The 19,921-nt window shown below is 56.7% G+C and overlaps 3 protein-coding genes across 3 annotated transcripts; 1 reads left to right on the forward strand and 2 right to left on the reverse strand.

The window, feature by feature from the left end:
- Positions 1-2,616: 2,616 nt before the first annotated feature.
- PLICBS_010087 (uncharacterized protein) lies at positions 2,617-7,380 on the reverse strand (the record flags this gene model as incomplete). The annotated part of the gene is made up of 6 exons (XM_065601790.1): positions 2,617-2,623; positions 2,683-4,364; positions 4,422-4,565; positions 4,614-6,584; positions 6,636-7,012; positions 7,278-7,380. The coding sequence occupies 6 exons, from the start codon at positions 7,378-7,380 to the stop codon at positions 2,617-2,619; spliced, it is 4,284 nt and encodes a 1,427-aa protein (XP_065457862.1).
- A 2,599-nt stretch (positions 7,381-9,979) lies between these two features.
- Positions 9,980-11,061, reverse strand: PLICBS_010088 (uncharacterized protein; the record flags this gene model as incomplete). Its single annotated transcript, XM_065601791.1, has 2 exons — positions 9,980-10,972; positions 11,017-11,061. The coding sequence occupies 2 exons, from the start codon at positions 11,059-11,061 to the stop codon at positions 9,980-9,982; spliced, it is 1,038 nt and encodes a 345-aa protein (XP_065457863.1).
- Positions 11,062-11,955: 894 nt separating this feature from the next.
- On the forward strand, positions 11,956-15,540 carry PLICBS_010089 (uncharacterized protein; the record flags this gene model as incomplete). Its single annotated transcript, XM_065601792.1, has 6 exons — positions 11,956-12,137; positions 12,189-12,468; positions 12,524-12,577; positions 12,627-12,932; positions 12,980-15,449; positions 15,506-15,540. 6 exons carry the CDS (start codon positions 11,956-11,958, stop codon positions 15,538-15,540), a joined length of 3,327 nt encoding a protein of 1,108 aa, XP_065457864.1.
- Positions 15,541-19,921: the final 4,381 nt, after the last annotated feature.

Raw genomic sequence — 19,921 nt, forward strand, 5'->3', positions numbered from 1 at the left:
CCAACAAGCCAAGGCACACGCATGGCATCGTCGGATGGACTTCTCCACAGCTGGCTACGGAGTAAGAACAGGGAGCGGCGCCCAGAGCTGTCGCGAGCCACGCCACGCCTCGTCGAAATCCCCAAGCGCCGGCCGAGACAGGGTCGGTCATGTCTGTGAAGGTACCGCGGGCCCCCTCCTGCGCAAAACTGACAGCCCTGGCCCGCACCTCCAACATATCTCGTGCATGGCCTGGCGCTCGAAAGTGCCAATGCTGAGCCTTGCCTTGGCAGCCTGTGCCGCTGTTGCGGACGCTCTTGCCCAATGATGGGCTCGGGTTCCCAAATATGCAAGCATCGCTCGTTGATGCAGCCGGGGCCAGCTGATGTTCCGAGCCTCGTCCAACAGAGTCAAGGCATCATCCAGCAATTTGCATCCAGTTCCGTTCCCCCGCTTCTTCGTCGCTCCTCATGCCTTTTCTTTCCTTCATCACCATCCCAAACACGATCATCACCGGTGTTCCAGCCCGATCACAGCCAAAGTCACAACATGGACCCATCCTCAGCAACATGTGTTTCCGCCATTCGGCTCGACGGTGAAAGCCAGGTAGCAGACGACATGGAGATCGACTGTGAGCTGCGATTTGATAGCAGCAATCTCGAGGGGAGTCCAAAAATGACAGTCGACGATACCACCGTGGCAGCAGCGCAGAACGAAAAGTTGTCCGCCGTGTTCGCGCCCACCAGCAATGCAACGACAGCCGATGACTCGGACGTGATGCGTCAGGAGAAGTTGGGGCATATCAAGCCCCTAGACGACGCCGCCCTAAAAGCCACGAGAGCATACCTTCAACAGAGGTTCGCCCGTCGGAATCTTCCACGGAAGGATGGCCGGCACCATGTGATATACGGCGGAGTTCCCAGTCGTCGCCGCTCGACGGATAAGTACCGGCCTGTGGCGTCTGAGCAGACAGATGAACGACGAATGGCTCTCATGGTGCGGATGATTCGGGATCTGGAGATTGTCGACTCTGACAGTAGGAGCACACCAGCCTTGAGGCCATCTGGCTGTCGAGGGCGTCGGGCGAGCATTTGAGGCTCTCCGGTGTTCAACGGCTGCTGCGTAGCGTCCTATCACATCCCCTCGGTTCGTAGTCAGTAAAGAACTTGAGCAGAGTTAGCAAATGCACTTCGGTTCATTCCATGCCCCATCCTGAGTCGACAAAGTAGCCGCTGCTTCGTAGGAGCGAAAGTCAGCCCAAGCCATGTTGACAGCTGTCTCCGCCATGAAATGCAGATGCCGGGCGGAGGAGTGTTGGCCGCAAGCCACCTTCTGCAACACCCCGTGTTTCTAGTCTTGGTCCAACCTTGACCATGACAATCACCTCTGTGTCTAAGCTGACCGGCATCACGCAATGGCAAGCCCATGACGCGTACTGCACCGCTGGTGAACGTGGATGCGGCGGTCATCCGCTGCGCCGTTTTGGCAAGAACTGTCCGATCGGGGCGTCGTATCGGCCCGTGACACGCGACGTGTCCTCCACATTTATGGCAGCGCCTTGGCCAGTCAGTCCTCCCTCGCCGCGTGGCGCACTCGCCCGAGAAGGTGTCCGAGGATGCTGGGGAGGGGTATGAAACTCGACAGAATCGATATTGGTCGAGTCGGGCAAGCGGCGGGACCATCCAGCGCTTACAATAGGCGAACGCAAACTTGATGAGTGTGATGTAATCGAGAGGTATGAGAGGGTTCATGACGCCATTCACGAGCGGGCACCTGATGCCCACGTTGTCGTCGTCGAATACCTCACGCTCTTGGGCAACACGAATGATATAGTAGGCCTTCCACTACGCTGCGACCAGCTGGACCATCATCACCGTATTGCCACGGCTCTACAACGTGTCACGAGCTAGGCGGCCGATGGACCTAGACGAAGAGACCGGGCCACACGGGTCCGTGTTGCGCAGGCGAGTAAGGCCCATAGCATTGGCAAGGGCCAGCCTTGGCTGCACGGGTTCTCACAGCGCCTGCTATTCAAGCTCAGGGGAGGTGTGCATCCAAGCTTAGACGGGATGAAGTTCGTTGCGGAAATGATACGTGTGCACCTACGAAGCCTGCCCAATGCGACCTGAGGCACGCGCCTTACAGCGAGACCCTCTAAGTGACACATTCAATTCAATTCAATTTGCCATTCTGGTTGCCTTGAGTCTTCCGCTGTTGTTACGACGGATCCGCTGTAATATTAGCTAAAGCCACCAAAGATATGTGGAGAGCCGGCGGTCTCGAAATTCCGTTTCAAAGAGGCGAGCTGGCGGCGTGCGGAGTAAATTTACAGCAGACGAAGAATTGACCATAGAGCTAGAGAAAGCATTCGTAAACGGAAACCCGTCAGCAGCGCACGGCACAATACCGAAAGCGATCCCATGAGTCACTCCAGGTGCGATACTCTACGAGACTAGTGTCGAAATGGCGTTAGTATCCCAGTTATCCCCGGGCCCTTTTCTTGCAAAGGAGGCACGCAAAAGAAAACTGTTAGGTTCTATGAACACAATTCATGCAAACTTGGCTTCCAAAAATGTTAGTCCGCCAGATTGATGCCCCAAAACGATCATATTGCCATACACAGACACATCTGGAGACTTATAATCTCTGGGAAGCCATAAACATTTCTTTCCATCCATAGTTATCCACTCGTTCTCAACATACAATGAATGAACCGTAGGGTGACTATCACGATGCTGATCGGGTGGGGCCGATGGGGGTGAGAGTCGGAGCGACCCAAAATTCGTCGTGAGGCATCTGCTATCGGGCGTGAAGGCGACGGCCGTGACCAAGCTGCTGTGGCCTTCGAGCGTCTGCTGATGGGCGCCCGTGGCCCGATCCCAGAGCCGCACGGTCGCGTCGTACGATGCCGACGCCAGCGTCTTGCCATCGGGCGAGAAGGCGACGGCCGTGATCGAGTTGCTGTGGCCCTCGAGCGTCTGCTGATGCGCTCCCGTGGCCCGATCCCAGAGTCGCACTGTCTCGTCGTCAGAGGCCGACGCGAGCGTCTTGCCGTCGGGCGAGAAGGCGACGGTCGTGACAAAGTCGCTGTGACCCTCGAGCGTCTGCTGATGGGCTCCCGTGGCCGGATCCCAGAGCCGCACTGTCTCGTCATCAGAAGCCGACGCGAGCGTCTTGCCATCAGGCGAGAAGGCGACGGCCGTGATCGAGCTGCTGTGGCCCTCGAGCGTCTGCTGATGGGCTCCCGTGGCCGGATCCCAGAGCCGCACTGTCTCGTCATCAGAAGCCGACGCGAGCGTCTTGCCATCAGGCGAGAAGGCGACGGCCGTGATCGAGCTGCTGTGGCCCTCGAGCGTCTGCTGATGGGCTCCCGTGGCCGGATCCCAGAGCCGCACTGTCGCGTCATCGGAAGCCGACGCGAGCGTCTTGCCATCAGGCGAGAAGGCGACGGCCGTGACCGAGCTGTGGTGGCCATCGAGCGTCTGCTGATGGGCTCCCGTGGCCGGATTCCAGAGCCGCACTGTCTCATCGTACGATGCCGACGCGAGCGTCTTGCCGTCGAGCGAGAAGGCGACGGCCGTGACTAGGTTGCTGTGGCCCTTGAGTGTCTGCTGGTGGTCTCCCGTGGCCGAATCCCAGAGCCGCGCGGTCCTGTCGTACGAAGCCGACGCGAGCGTCTTGCCGTCCGGCGAGAAGGCGACAGCCGCGACCCAGTCGCTGTGGCCCTCAAGTGTCTGCTGATGGGCTCCCGTGGCCGGATTCCAGAGCCGCACCGTCCCATCGTGCGAGGCCGACGCGAGCGTCTTGCCGTCGGGCGAGAAGGCGACGGCCGTGACCAGGTTGCTGTGACCCTCGAGCGTCTGCCGGTGGGCGCCCGTGGCCCGATCCCAGAGCCGCACGGTCGCGTCGTACGATGCCGACGCCAGCGTCTTGCCATCAGGCGAGAAGGCGACGGCCGTGATCGAGCCGCTGTAGCCCTCGAGCGTCTGCTGATGCGCTCCCGTGGCCCGATCCCAGAGCCGCACTGTCTCGTCGTCAGAAGCCGACGCGAGCGTCTTGCCATCAGGCGAGAAGGCGACGGCCGTGATCGAGCTGCTGTGGCCCTCGAGCGTCTGCTGATGGGCTCCCGTGGCCGGATCCCAGAGCCGCACAGTCCTGTCGTCCGAAGCCGATGCGAGTGTCTTACCGTCGGGCGAGAAGGCGACAGCTGTGACCAGGTTGCTGTGGCCTTCGAGCGTCTGCCGGTGGGCGCCCGTGGCCCGATCCCAGAGTCGCACAGTCCTGTCGTACGAAGCCGACGCGAGTATCTTGCCGTCGGGCGAGAAGGCAACCGCCGTGACCCAGCCGCTGTGGCCCTCGAGCGTCTGCTGGTGCGCGCCCCAGTACTGTCTAGTGTCTGCACTCATCGCAATAAATGATAGTCTTTTCGCCCACTGTGTCACCCGGACTTCGCTTGACATGGGGCTGAATACCAGTGCGGAGCCATACACCTGCAACGGAGCCTGTTCTATGATCGATCTGTGACTGCGGACAACCCTCTCAGTATCTTCCAAGAACTTGACAAACTCAGAGTTTGTAAGAAGCTCCTGGATTCGATCAGCGGCTGCCAACGTAACAAAAGGTTACGAAAGTACCTCGGCAATATGTAGAAGCTTTTGTATCGACCGCAGCCCTTCGGGAACGGCTCCCAAGAGGGACAGGCTCTCGAGCCAGTAGAGGAGGTTTTCCTTGAGAAACGAAAACACCACGTCGTCGTTGGCGAATCCTTTCCGGGAATCGGAGACCTCGCCGCTCTCCAGGAGATGGTCGACCCAGAAGACGCAGGAGTATCTTATTGAGGCGAGCCGGTCTGGCTGTGTTGATGCTCTCTCTTGTGGTTTGGAGCAGTAGTCGAGCCCGTACATGTTTCGTTGCAGAATTGAGGACATTGCGGTAATAGAGCGGCTGGTAATATGCATATGTCTCTCAGCAGCTCCGGCTGGCCTGTTCCAGTCATTCGTTAAGAAGTCTTTGGCACTTTGATGGATCAAGTAGACCGTTCCTTCCCTGATTGTTAGAAACGAACCGCATTCCTCTGCAACAGTCTGCGGGTCAATCTCCGGTTCCAAGCCAGCCAAAATTTGCAGTTCAGGAATGGAGAGCGGGCGGTAAGCAAGAGCAACAGCCTCCAGAACACTTGTGCAATACTCCTGGTCCATTGTTCCCTCGAGTTTAGCCATCATATGCTCATAAAGCTTTGGCAAACCAGGAGGCATCTGTTTGATGATTTTGACGGCGTTCCATCCATACTCTGATTCGAGCTTTTTGCATACGAGAGCCACCCAAAGGAAAGTGTTTTCTGCTCGTTGATGAAGCTCGTCTGCAACCTGAGCCAAGGTCACGTCGCTATATCCTGTTCTGGTCTTTAGCTTGGCGAGCTTGTGGCTGATGTATATCTTGACCGGTTCTTCAAGCCTCTGAGCATCGAGCTCGAGCAGGGAACCTGCGGTAATCGAAGTTTTGAGCTCGACCGTTGGACGGCTAGAGACCACCCATTTGACTTTGTCAGATAAAGTCAGGGATGTTGAGATGAGCTCGATCAGGCGAGGCATGTCTGTCTCACACTCATCCAGAGCGTCCACCGCAAGATACACGGGTGGCAAATGAGGGTCTTGCAGCATATTCCGGAAGGCTTCTGATAGAGCGAAGAACGCGTTTTGGTCCGTGAAGAGGTCGGCGCCTCGCTGCTCGTACTTTGGCAGCAAGTGCGAGATCAGGTTTGGCTGCTGAATGAGCACAAGCCAAATCAACGATCGCAGGACGGCCGTGGCGGTATTCAAGGATGTGTTTGTGCCTTGACAGAAGAAGAAAGAAAGCGCTGGTGCGAGGGTCGCGGACTGACGAGAAAGTTCGCGAATGATGCCAATCATGAGCATGGTTTTCCCAGTGCCAGCAGGTCCCTTTACCCACAGCAGTCGATGCTGTGAGCACTCATGTCCATCGGCGTACCAGTTTGTGAAGGCTGTGTACTCGTCGGTCTGTAGGATCCATCTGTACGCATCCTCGAAGAGGTCGTCTTTATTGTTCTGAATTCTCTCCATATCGTGTTGTGGGTCAACGACACAGAGATCTCTCCGGCAAGCTGCTTCCACATCATCTCTGCGAATGGCCTTCTGCTGTACGACAAAATCTTGCAGGGTCTGCTGTATGTCGCCAAGGAGCCTCTGCATCTCCTGAGCACGATTCAGAACCTGGCTCAGGGTGTTCTTCCCGCGGATCTTGTTGTACTGCTCCCAATCGGCCCGAACCGTTTCTTCAGCGTCGTTGACAGTCTTCAGGTCGGCATCCCAGTCGTCTAAATTCGCAAGGGCTCGAAGGAAAACGTAACCCTGGTGTCGGTAATAGCAACAGACGCTTTTCATCTGGTACAGGAGAAGTGCCTTGTAGAGGGCCAAGACGTTCTCCTCTAGCTGCCGTAGGACCGCCGTGTGTGTCTCGTCCCCAATCTTGACGCTGTCGTCTTCCAAGAGATGCACAGTCAAAGCGCAATACCACTCCATCCTTGACACGACGTGGGTAATGCCGGCAAGGTTGGAGTTCGTCGCCTTTGCAGGGTTTAAGAGGATCTAGGCAGCAACACGTCAGCGGAAGCCAATCGACGCAAAGACTTCCCATACCTGCAGCCCAACGCAAACCCCAACCCACGGCAGAGCGGCCTGCGGTAGGTTTCCGATGGCAGTGTCGACGATGGGTTTGATCTTCTGAATGAACTCCGCAACATTGCCCACTCCCTTCGCAAGCCTCGACGAGCTGGCGATCTTCGCCTGTCCCGCTTCAACGAACTTCTTCATGACGTGCTGTCGCGTGTCGGGATCATCCAATCCGGCTGCAACGCCATTGGCTGTATCATTTTCGGTTCCCAAGACCTTGTTCAGTGTCCGCACATACGACTCGACAAGCGTTGCTGTGTTGCCGTCATTTTTGAGGCTGTCGTACGCAGAATTCCACACCCTCTGCGATGCGCACGTGGCGCAGGGTTGCTGCTCTTCGGATTCTGTCTGCGGTGGCACTTCGGCGCGAGAGCTAACAGACAGGGGCGATGCAGGGCCTTGTGACGATGCGGATGGTAGGTTAGCTTCACTCGGGTCTCGGTCTGGTGGAGTCGCTTGATCGTTGGAGAGATGTTTGTCGGCAGAGTGACAAGGCTCTGCTGAGTCGCCGGAAGTGCTTGTGTTATGGCGTTCGCCGCTGTGCGCGTAGTCTTTGGCATGGTCGACCTCCGTCAACGTGTGGCTCTTGGAGGCTCGACGGCGACGTACCAGAAGATCGCGCAGGAGACTGCGTCGGTGGGGCTGCGTCACGGCCTCTGGCATTCCCCGGAATGCTCGTCTTCAGCTTCTGCCATATCTTGAGACGACCCATAGCTTCGATCGGCGCAGCTGAGCCTATTTACTGAAATGGCTGGGTGATTTCGCAGGTCCGACAGGAGGAGCCTCGCCCTCGCCACTCACACGCCGCCTCGCAGCGAGTCAAGTCAGCAGATCTGGAAAGAGATGATTGTAAACCTGGGCGATGAAAAGAGCAAATCCAATGCGATCGCCTCAGGGGCCGTGAGGTCGTCGTCGACAGCGACCCGCACAACGTCGTGCCATGGTTGAAGGCACCCTGCCGCTGGACGGAGCTGAGCCTGCCTGGTTCAAGCGGACAGTGATTGCGACCAACCATCCCGCCGACATCATGCCGCGCTGACAAGGGAGAGACGGCACAAGCACCGCCACAAACCCCACACCATGCCCCATCCCAGGCGCTGTGGTCCAATGCGTCACGACCCGCGACCCCTGCTTGCATGTCTCGCCTTGGCGGCTGTGCCAACGAGGAGGCGATGGGGCGCGGAGGCATCCAGGGCAATCGAATTCATGCCGAACACATTTTCACTCACAGCTCGGTTTTGCAGCCAGTGTCAGCCCAGCCTCACCGGATGAGTAACGAATATCCGGCCAACTCCGACCACATAATCCCACAGTGTCAGACGCGAATTGCATTTCGGGCGGCAGCCCAGCCCGTCGGCCCATGAATTGATGCCACTCTTTTATCTGGAAGTAACCGGCCTCCGTCCGTGTCTTTCTAGTCGAAAGTCGAACTTTGCGGTGTTGTGACCGCCACCCTCAGCCAAGCCACGCTATCGGTTTGCTCGGCGGATGCCATAGAGGCGATGAATACAGAGTTGAATGGCTGCGGACACAGGAGTCCGTGCGCCAATGTCGCGGCTGTGGCGCACCGGCCCAGGCCGAGGGTACCCCACACTTCCCGCCGGTGAAATGACATGCCCCAAGGCACGCCCAGCTTGCACGAGGCAGCCAGGCTGTCGGGCGGGCTGATTGCCAGGCACTTCGACCACTCCACAGCCTACCCATCCCCCATCTCGCTTCTCGCCGGCCTCGACAATGTATCATCACCAGCACTCAGGTCCAGTGCTTCTATTCTCCCCTCGAACGATCCCGTCGGAGGGAATCGACCGCAAGATTTCTGCAACTGTCAACAAGCCAGTGGAGTAGCAACCTTCGCTGCACGGGGTCACAGCCCGCAGGGGCAAACGATATTCCCCCGAGCGCCGATCGACTATCAAGCGGAGCTTGCTTAGCGAAGTGATATAAAGAGGTGATCCTGACTTGGCTCAAGTTGCTGAAAGCGAGCCATCGAGGCCATGGAAACTGCTGGTCTGGTCATTGGAGTCGCTGGACTGGCCGGTCTGTTCAGCACTTGCCTGGAAGTTCTCGATAAGGTACAAGCATATCGGACTTCCGCAATTGACCTCGACGTACTGGCAGCCACCAAGGTTCTCTTTGAGCAATGGGGAACAAGCGTGGCAATTGACAAAGGCAGGCTATTAGAAACGGCGAAAGCGGTCGAGAACCAGTGGGAAGAACAGCAATTGGCGCCGTGTGACAACGGTGCGAAGAGGCAACGGGCTGGCGGCTAAACCACGGACCGCAGCTCCGCAGCTGAAACGCCGTTGGGCCAGTCATTCTCACGCGCATGGGTCAATACGACAATGGCCTGTGTCTTTGACAGGAGCACAAGCACCAAGGCATTAATCCCTGACCTCTCACCGCACCTGGCCGCTGACTTGGTGTCCACGCTTCCTTGTCTGCAATCGCGGCATCGGCTCCCTCCTCGAGAAGTGCAGAAATGCTGAACACAACCTCATCGCTTTTATGCCCTGGCGACTGGGCCCTGGGGGAAATCTGGTCCTGATGAGGTCCGTGCTGTGGCCCCAGGGCTGCCCGGCCAGACTGCGGCCCGCTGGGTGCCAATCGCAGCCCCCACAGCTACAGGAACGGGACAGCGGCCGTACTGGCGGGGAGCCGCGGAGCCAGCACCGACGAGGAGTCCATGCCAGCACTGGCGGTGGCATTGCCGCCTGGGGGAACAAGAAGAGGCAGCGCAACAGAGCCGATGAAGTACCAATTGCACTCACCTGCTTGCCGGCCCGGCCGCAGTCACACTAACAAGACTGATACTGCAAGTTTGGAAGCGTCATCTGCGTTGTCGGTGGATGTCGATGCGGGCGGAGAGGGTAGGTCGTTCCACTCTGTTGCGCCTGCGGGTCGCCCGCATGAGATCCGTGTGCCCCTTGGGCATGTGGTCAAGATGCGGTATTTGACTAACAAACACTGACGCATTGTCGCTACGTATCGTACTTTCATGCTGATGGTCAAAGCCCACGAAGTACGGATGCCCATTGCTAGACTATTCATCTCCTGGCGAAAGTTGCCCGCTTGCGTCCATGGCATTTGGCATGGCAGGCGAATGTTCGGGCGCCGAATGCGCTGCACAAAAGTCATCTATTTCGTCCAACTGCGAGGGCTTACGCTGACCATCAGGATAATGACTTCAGGACGCCAGCTAAAACGGATGCTCGACAAGTTGAATCGATATTTCGCAGCCCAAGTGGGAGCGCCGCACGCCTCTCATGCTGGACCTCGGCTTCATACCGCCGCGCCCTGCACCACCAGCGAACCTATTCAAGGCGCCTATTCCTGTAACTAGCGGCCTTCATCCAGTTACAAACAAAAATACAGCAGAATGCTATGACGATAAGCGAGACGGCAATGAGGGGCCCCAGAATAGAAAAGACCGTGAAGCCGTACGATGCAGCCTGAAAAGCATCATTGCGGCCAAGGGACTCTGTTGCGAGCCCGACCTGCATTGCGGTCAAGACAATAACGATGTAGAGCGATGCACTGGCCAGCCAGGCAAAGTTGTCATGAAAGAAAGTGCCATACTGATTCCAGCGGCGCACGTAGCCACGCAGCGGGGTCTGCGTGAAGGCGTATATCTTGTTCAGGCGGCTCAGACGCAGCTCGCCGTACTGGAAGCGGGGATCAACATGTGTATAGATGCGCTCCGTATCCAGCTGCCCAACGAATATCCTCCATGCGGGCCATGACACCTCCGGCGGAAGTAGGTGCTTGTCCTGAGCGATGCGGAAGTCGCTCTCGTGGGATATGAGCGCTGCGTACGAGAAGAGGAAGCCAAGCGCACGCCGTCGGAGGCCTTGGCGCTCGCATTTGTTTGTGGCGCCGCAGACGGCAACGTCCCCGTCACGCAATCCGCAGCTACCTTTGCAGCAGAGATATTCGGCCCAGAAGCTGGGCTCTAGAAGGAAGCGCGGGATCGGCTTGAGGAGCATCTTACCCGTCGTCCAGACAAGATGCATGTCCATCCGCTCCGTGATAAAGATTCCCCGGCCTAGCAAGAGCTGGTTGTGCAACGCCCGCGGCGGCAGGGGCAAGCCCGCGACCCAGAGCCAGTCGTGGATGCTGGTAAGCCGCTCAAGGTCGAGCTCCTTCTCAACACAGGCCGTGACATGCCTGCCAACAGCGGCCAAGTCACCGGACTCTTTGCGGTACGACGCGGGTAACAGCGACAGGAGCTGGTCGCGATCGCGTCGGGACGCGTCGGGATCGTGTTCGTTGCCGTGGTAGAGGAGCCGAATGTAGAATGGAGGTACCTAGTAGTAGACGCCTTAGCTGAGACGGGGTCCGACGAAGGTACGACGAGCGCATACCAAGCACGGGCGACTTTCAATTTCGCAGCCATGTGGCTGGTTGTGCGTCATCGTCTATTGACGTAGGAGCTGCTCCTGGGCCTGTGGCGGTGTCGGTGTGAGGGTTACAGAACCGTCCATCACAGTCAGTTCACTGTTGCCGTTCCGTTTAGCGATAGCAGAGGCATGATGACAGGGTGTGAGCAAAGCAGGGCCGCACCGGGCCGGTAACGGTAGAGATGATCGGCGCGATGCTGCAGCACTGAAGTGTCGCGGCGCATTGTGTCCAAGAATCCGTTGGACGAGAACGATGGTGGAACTGCAAGGCGTTGCATCTGGACCAAGAGGACCATTCACATCAGTGCCTGACGACCTTGGCTGCTCTTGTTTGCAACACGCGACCAGCGACCTCTGCTGCCTCCGCTCGCAGCGTTGTCTGCCATCTTCAGAGCGAGGAATTTGCTGAGCAAGGTGGCATCCGAAACGCCAGGCTCACGGATGACTGCATATTGCCGCCAGCGCCAGCAGCCAGCGTGGTTGGTTATGCGGGCCTTGCAGAAGCGCCGTGGCGCAGCAGCGGGAACGTTTAGTGGTCGCCCAGGTGCCACGCAGCGTGCAGTTCAGAGATGTACAGCAAATATCGACCCTCATCCCGGCTCGAATGGTTCCTTTGCCCATGTCTAACCACCCTGGTGACAAGGGTCGGAACAGGTCATTTTGGGAGGGTCGAGCATGGCAATTGCCTGGGCGAATTGGCCCAAGGAATTGGCTTGTTGCGGGCAGCCCGCGATTTCGTCTCTGTGTCTTGGTTAAGACAGGTGGCGTCACCTCCTTCACCGCGTGGAAGGCATTCGCTTTCACACAACCTTGCCCAAGCAGTTGCACGGCTTGGGCAATGGAAGAATCATCTTTCCGTCCCTTCCGCTGCTGCGTTCCCTCGGCTCGCCATGGCCACTCCGTGGAGATTTAGCATTGGCGGGGCGGGCAAACGGGGTGCGACGGTTGCCGTGGCTGTCGTGCTGCTTGCTACCGCGCTCCATCCCCTCATCGTCAAGCTCCGTCGACGCAAGAACAGCCCGCGTTCTGGGACGCTCAAAATTCTGTCGGACCCATATGGTGCCAAGTTCGAGTTTGTTGATCCCGCTCCCTCGAGCCACGGGCCTCGTTGACTCATTTGTAGGATCGTTGCCGTCCATGGCCTCGGCGCCGATCCGGAGCACACGTGGACTCACGCCGCCCCAACAGCCTCGGTCGGTGGATGCCAAGAGGCCACAGCGACCGAGTATGGGCCTGCACACAATCCGAGGATTCACCTACTTCGAGATTTACTTGGTCCGGACTTCCCAGAGGCCAGAATCCTGAGTTTTGAGCACAACTCCAACTGGTTGACGGATGCGCCCGTCAAGACGTCCGAGGAGATCGGCAACAGCCTGCTACGAGAGATAAAGGATAAGCGATCAGTACCTGTATAGATTGACCATGTCTTTCGCTGGGCGGCACTGACACTCGTCTTAGCATCTCCCCATCATCTTTATTGGACACAGTTTAGGTGGTATTATCATCAAGCAGGTGTGCCAGCGCGCCATGAGTCTATACCTTCTAGTCTAACATCTGCAAGGCTTTATGTGCGCAAGATTCCGAAGAGGTCGTTAGTGATACCTCTGGTATCGTCTTCCTGGGCACTCCTCATCTTGGTTCGTCTGTGTCGTTTGCCGGTGCCGTCTTGGCCTTCGTCACTGGAGTCCTGGGATCCGACGCGACGCTGCTCCTGTCTCTGAAGAGTCATGACGGCCAACTCAGCAACCTCGCGGCCAGGTTTCGGTCATGCGTGGCCCCAAATGAAAACCGAGGGCGGAGGGTTCAGATCATCTCCTTCTACGAGACGAAGTCCATGTATTTGCTGGGATGGCTATCTATAGGCCGGGTAAGTATGCACGGTTCAGGGGCAATCATCTTCTAATCTATCTCCAGGTGGTGCCGCGGTACTCAGCAGTTCTCGACGCGGACCCGAACGAAGAGCACGGTATCGACACCGATCATTCCGGGCTTAATAAATGTGCGGGACGGGATGATAAGCTGTACCAGATTCTGAAGGACGCGATAGGCCGCCTGAGGGCCCCATCCCGACTCGAGCAAGCCGACAAACTTATTCTCGACGAATACTACACGGAAGACAGGCTCCAGATTGACCGACTCTCGGGCGTCCGGTTGCCGATGGATCAGTGCTATATAAACCTAGCCATCGTGGAGCAGGCTGACCAGGACGCGGGCCACTCAAATGAAGAAGGCACAGCGCTCTCACAGCATACTCTGCTCTCTCGACAGAAGATTGAGGTGCCCGACAACACGAAGATGGTCGATTTAGCGACCATCTTCAGCCATCGCAAAGGACGCAACGGTGGCATGATCGAACCAAAGCGTATCTTGATCCGCGGGCGCGCGGGAGTTGGCAAGACAACCTTGTGCAAAAAGATTGTCCACGAGTTTACCCGAGGCACATGGAATGAATGGAGCAGGCTGTTCGACCGCGTGCTTTGGGTGCCGTTGCGGAGGCTGAAAGGAAAAGATGGACCGTACAACCTCGGCAAGCTGTTTCACGACGAGTATTTCTCGCATCTCAAGGACAAAGACGGACAACGTCTCGCACACGCCCTGTTGGACGCCGTGTTGGACGCAACGCCCCGACATGGAGGCAGAACGCTATTTGTTTTAGATGGCCTAGATGAAGTATCTGGGGAATGGAACCGCGACGACGACATGTCCCGCTTCCTCAAGCTCCTTTTAGGTCAGCAAAACGTCATTATTACCTCGCGGCCGAATGCCAGCCTTCCAGCCGACATCCCTAGTCTCGATCTCGAATTGGAAACGATCGGATTCTACCCAGACCAGGTGAAAGCCTACCTCGACGCCGACCCCAAAATAAAGCAAATGGCCGATGCGGTCCAGTCCTTCCTTCAAAAACATTGGCTCATTCAAGGTCTTGTGCGCATTCCAATCCAACTGGATGCGCTTTGCTACACCTGGGAAGACTTGGATCCGAAAGCCGTGCCAGACACTATGACTGGCATATACACAGCTATCGTGCAGAAGTTGTGGAAGAAAGATGCCGTGCGATTGGGCAAGATGTCTGAGGCGCAAGCCCAAACGGCCCGACCAGCCGAGATCGAGCGCTGTGTTAACACCGAGATTGCGCTTCTTGAATGCCTTTCATTTAACGGCCTGTACGACGACGTAATAGGCTTCACGCCTGCGCATCGAGACAAGATAGTCGAGAGGTTCAATTTGGATTTGCCACTCGATGAGACACTCGCGAGACTGTCATTCCTGCGGACGACGGACCCATCATCAAGACTTGACGACCGAACGTACCACTTTCTACACCTGACCTTTCAGGAGTACTTTGCGGCGCGATATTTCGTACAACAGTGGAGGGATGGCGAACATCGCAAACCGCTCGACTTTATCTTCAAGAGGCCAAAAGGCGACGAGGCAAATTTACCAACAGACCCCGCCGAATTTCTTCGAAGGTATAAATATTCAGCACTCTACGACGTTTTTTGGCGTTTCGTGGCCGGCCTGCTCGAAGCCGAAGGAGAGAAGCAGATTGTCGGCTTTTTCCACACAATCGAAAAGGAACCGTTCGATCTTTTGGGTCCGACACATCAGCGGCTGGTCATGCATTGCCTGAGCGAAGTGACAGAGTTGCCAAATCGATCGCGCCTAGACGCAAGGCTGTCGCAATGGCTGCTCTTCGAATGTGATTTGACGGGAAACTCATCCTTGGCGACGGAATCGGAGCTTCCAGACCGAGCCCTGCAGGATGCCCTGACACGTAATTCCGGCAGCGGAAGGGTGGAAATTCTGACAGCCCTAGGTCGTTCTGGCAGACACTTATCAGAGACAACGGTGGCGGCGCTGGCGACGCTGCTCAAGGACGAGGTCGGGCACGTTCGCGCCGGCGCCGCCGAGGCCTTGGGAGGCCAGTCGAACCTGCCAGAGGGGACGCTGGCGGCGCTGGTGGCGCTGCTCAAGGACGAGGACGGGCACGTTCGCTCCGGCGCCGCCGAGGCCTTGGCAGGCCAGTCGAACCTACCAGAGGGGACACTGGCGGCACTGGTGGCGCTGCTCAAGGACGAGCACGACGACGTTCGCTCCGGCGCCGCCCTGACCTTAGGACGCCAGTCGAACCTACCAGAGGGGACGCTGGCAGCACTGGTGGCGCTGCTCAAGGACGAGGTCAGGCACGTTCGCGCCCGCGCCGCCGTGGCCTTGGGAGGCCAGTCAAACCTACCAGAGGGGACGCTGGCGGCACTGGCGACGCTGCTCAAGGACGAGGACCGGCACGTTCGCTCCCGTGTTGCGAGGACTTTATCACGCCAGTCGAACCTTTTCGACGCAGTCCTCAAGGCCATCGGCCTACTGCTGGAGTCTGAAAGACAGGGTGAGACCACTGGCTGTACGATTCGCAATCCTGAATTTCTGGAATCGTTATATGAGAGTTTGCTACGGCGCAGTTTTCGGGAACAATCTAGTCTGTACATGGATGAGGACTCCTGCGTCATCAACCAATCGACTGGACTTCGTACGGGTTCCTTCGAGCATCCCAGGTCCATCCAATTCCGGGACGCAGTTAGACAACACCGCCAGCGCTGGAATGTTCCCTACAGGCTGTGGGATAGTTGTAAGGGAGAGGATCACGAAGCATGTACACCTACATAATATTTCTTTTTTCACTTTGCCGTCATGCGGGTCAGAGGGGTGGCGACTAATTTATAGTTTGGCTTTTTGTTCTTGAAAGGCACAGGGACGTTTTGCAGCTCTGGGCTCGCAGGATAGCCGTTCCATGCCTCTGACGCCATTCGTTCCACTGTCTCAGTGCTCCACAACTCGCGGGTGTCAACACTAACGCTGTCCTCACGCCTAGAGGGAGTCCCCTAGCAGGCCACATATCTTGCCCCAAAAATCCTGCCTCTTGCCCCTTGGCACCACATATCTTAGTCGGGTGTTCGGGTGCTAGGTTTGCAGTTTGCCGGCCTAGTCGTTCCAACCAAGATCCATGTAGTGTTTTATATCTTCGCGCCAGCCTCGCGCTATCAGACAGGGGCTCGACGTCCTACCATGACTGCATGCGACCTAGGGCAGCCGACACTGTGCGAGCACCAACGAGGTACGCACGAGGTTGAGAAGCAGTCCGGGAAGGTGTGGGATGCCATATGCGCTGCGGACCAAGTGCCACGCACGAAGGGGCACCCTTGGATGTGGTGGCTGCATGATTTGATGCTCATGACATCAACTTCGTAGTGTTACGCCAAATTCATTTAACGCCTTTCTCTGCCCTTCAGTTTTGTACAGTACCGCACCTGAAGCGAACCTTTGGATCTCCCTAGATATTGCTTTGTGTGCCGTCGATGGATCTCCGCCCACGAAAGCCGCAGCTCTTCCTTTAAGTGGATGATCGAATCGTCTTCGTCTGAGGTGAATTTCACCTGCGCACCGCTACGCCGTCTCTGTGGAGCAGAACGGTTGGCGCCGCGCTGGACCCGTTTCTGTTTTTCTGGCTTGAGGCCACAATGTGTGGTGCATAGGCTCCAGTCAAACTGCAACTGAAAAGTCGCCATGCCATCCACCATAATGCGCTTGAGGAGGACATTCTCCAATGCCCACTCCTCAAACTCTGCAACTTTGGCGACGTAATCTGGATCCTCATTTGCCTCCCATCCCCCGCGAAAGCTCCTCCATCACGGTCGCGCCCAGTCTGTACCCGATACTGTTCGGACATCAGCTCAGACAGCGTCTGCCAAACCGGCTCAAGAGCCTCGAAAGCCAGATGCTTTCCAGGAAAAGATTCTGAAGGGCGATTTTTACATGGACTGAGCGTTTGCGCGGTTTGTTAGATGGTTGGTCACTGGTATATACTCAAGGACGTCATCGCAGATACATGGTCAGTTCCTGCGGTGCTGAAGAAAGTACATTTGGCAGCCCTAGTCGAATTATCGGCGTTCAAAGTGACTGACAACGGCCGGGCAGAGGTTCCCAGTAAATTGGGAAACGAAATCCTCTTGGATTTCCCACCTAATGACTGAATTGAGGTTGGCAATTCATACCGCTCCAATTGAGCAAGTGTCTCAGACACGGCAGGCAGCACCCGTGGTGCTTGCAGCTATCACCACGGGTGGCAGTCGGCAGGTGTGTCAACGTTCTATTTAGTCCCGATGACAGAAGACATTGCGGGAACTCTTCGTGGACAACCTTCAAAGGCCTACTGTCCCCCTTGCCAGCCAGTTGAGGACACGAGCGAGGACGCTCCATAACAGCGCCTCTGCCGCATGGTGTCGGCCAGCATATCAGCGATCTTCGTCTGTGTCGGGCTCAATTGCACGCGCTCGATACGGCGCTGGCGATGGCGGCGGTGGCCCAATCTGCGCCACGGCTAGCTACCGGCGAGGTGCGGCCACGTGGCGCCCCAGGTAGGTTCTCGCCTATGGGCGAATTGCAGAAGGGGGCACCAGCCGGCGGGAATGCAACAGGAGCCGGAATGGGATGGCAATCGAGGCGGATCGTACTGTTTGTTAGGGCGATGCAACATTGTACCATCTTATATTGTCCGCGTTTGGTGCTCTGCACAGACAGTGACCTGGGTAGGCCGGCGATGGGCTAATTAAGGAATGGCTGAGCCGTCCCATACTGGCAGGGCGGAACATAGCCCCCTACGGATTACCGCTAAAACAGGACGTAACGCGCTTACCCGGCCATCATGTCCGAGCACCGTATGGTCAAGCCACAGTCAGTGTGTCAGTCCATAAGCCTACAGGTTGTGCCGAGGCCCCGGTACCCAAAAAGCTTCTCGATCGATGCCCATTTGCCGATCAGGTCTGTTAAAATTTGATCAAGGCGCAGAAAGGTTGAGGCCTGGAAAGCGGCAAATGTACCCGTATACTCCGCGGTGCCCATTGGAGTTTGAGGAGGATTGCTCACTTCACCGCAAAATGGAAAACTGTGAGTAAAGCGTGGCCCTTCCCCCCATGCACCCCGGCGATCATCTTGCGGAGCATGTACTCCGGTGTGGTGCTTGAGGTCCGGGTAGCATTGCAAGCGAAGGATAATATGATGGCACCTCGGACTGTAATCGAGACCAGCTGCATCGGCTCTCACCTCACTCTGCAGCAGCATTCGGAGCGATCTTTCCCTTGAGTCTCTCCATGTTCCCGATCGGTGTGCTTAGCGTTGCTGGTTTGCGGAACCATGACAAGGAATCTGTGGTACTATAACCGACCTGCAGTCCAGATGTCTCCGCTGACTTCGCCCCGCCATCTGATGCCGCATGCAACCCATACTAGTACACGGTTGCAATGCTGTATTTGATGAGGGGTGGTCTATTGTTGGGCACCAGGGGATTTAAGGTCCAGGCGGTGTACGGGAACATTAAGTAGAGTTCGATAAGCATTGCTCCCCCGTCAGTTGAGTGTGCTAAATCGTGGCTAAGCCTGCTGATTTGGCTGTCATTTTCCTGTCTTTGATCCCCACTGGCCGGTGTTAAGTAGCACTTGCTTTTTGTGAGACGGTCCAGGCTTTTTCGATGTCTTGTCTTGCCTTTTCTTTTGTTGGCGGTCGTGTTTACAGTAGTTGGCTAGTGCTTTGTGCGATTTTCGAAACCAGGGCTCACCAGAACCGCCTGATGTTGAATGGGGTTGGGATGCTGCATCACAAATAACTCATGCGTCCGAGCTTTTCTCATGGTAACATTCTGTTTTGTCCTCCTGCTTGCCACATATATAGGCAATGGCCCTACAATTCTACGTTCGAGTGTTTCCTTCTCAGTAGTGGCCAGTACATTGACGGTTTGCCATTCGCTCATAGACCCGAAGCCGCGGGTGTACGGCCCAAAGATAGTGTCCGACTCAAGCCAGAAAGAAGCGATGGATGCGAAATCAGTCAAGGTGAGCTACCCGCAGAGGCCCACTATGTGAGGAAAGACTACGCAAAGTCATCGCTCAGTTGCCAGGTGTCCGATGTCCCAACTGCAGCAATAAGGGCATTGAGATCTGGGCAATACCTGGCAAATGTTGCCCCGAATGCGGGATGCCCTGTGACTAGTTGGTGATCAACAGTCCGTCGCCGGGGGAAACAAAATCACGAGCCAGCCCACGTTCTTGAAGCAACAGCCGCAAAACGGGCGGCTTTCACCTGCTACGGCCACAATGCCTGCGCAGAACACAACGGAGCTCCCGCAACCTGGTCTCGCTGAGTAGCTGAAGCAGAAGCACACATCCCAAGCACCCTGGAGCGTTTTTGGAGACGAGCCGTCAAAATGTGGACCGACATGCATACCCTGCCTACGACAACGTGCAATTTGCGCCGTCGCTGTTCGGAACCTGCCGTACCGGTGTTGGTGAATTCCTCAACCAACATTTTAAATGGATTGAGGTGTTCTGCATTCTTAAAAACTGAACTGAGCTTCAACTGAAGCGAGATTTCGTTTCGTTTCTTAGTGGTGCGTCACATATCGACGAAGTCGAGATGTTCAAGCGTTGGCGCTCCACTTCCCGAACTTGGACCGTCCTTCCGGCATTGCCGTGGATGCGGGCATCCACCTGCCGGGCGCCATATCTTCATTCACCCGCGTTTGCGTCTCGTCGGCATTTGCGATCTTCACGCCCTTCTCTGTCTTCTCAGCTCTCGCGCCTTGGATGCGTAGCTAAAGGTAGAGCTTTGCACATCGCCTGGAGATGCGGCCTGCAGAGATATCAGAATATACTTAGGGTTACTATGTCCCGGAACCTCAAATTGGCGCCAGTCAATGGCATCGTGTTTCAGTGGGTGACCGGTCCATCGTAAATGATCCCATGCTGACTTAGCTAGAGGGCCTTTGCATGGCATTCAAGGGGATAGGAGACGATGTGTGGATGCACAGCT

The sequence above is a fragment of the Purpureocillium lilacinum genome (assembly GCF_023168085.1).
Source record: "Purpureocillium lilacinum CBS 284.36 DNA, scaffold_8, whole genome shotgun sequence".
Taxonomy (NCBI): domain Eukaryota; kingdom Fungi; phylum Ascomycota; class Sordariomycetes; order Hypocreales; family Ophiocordycipitaceae; genus Purpureocillium; species Purpureocillium lilacinum.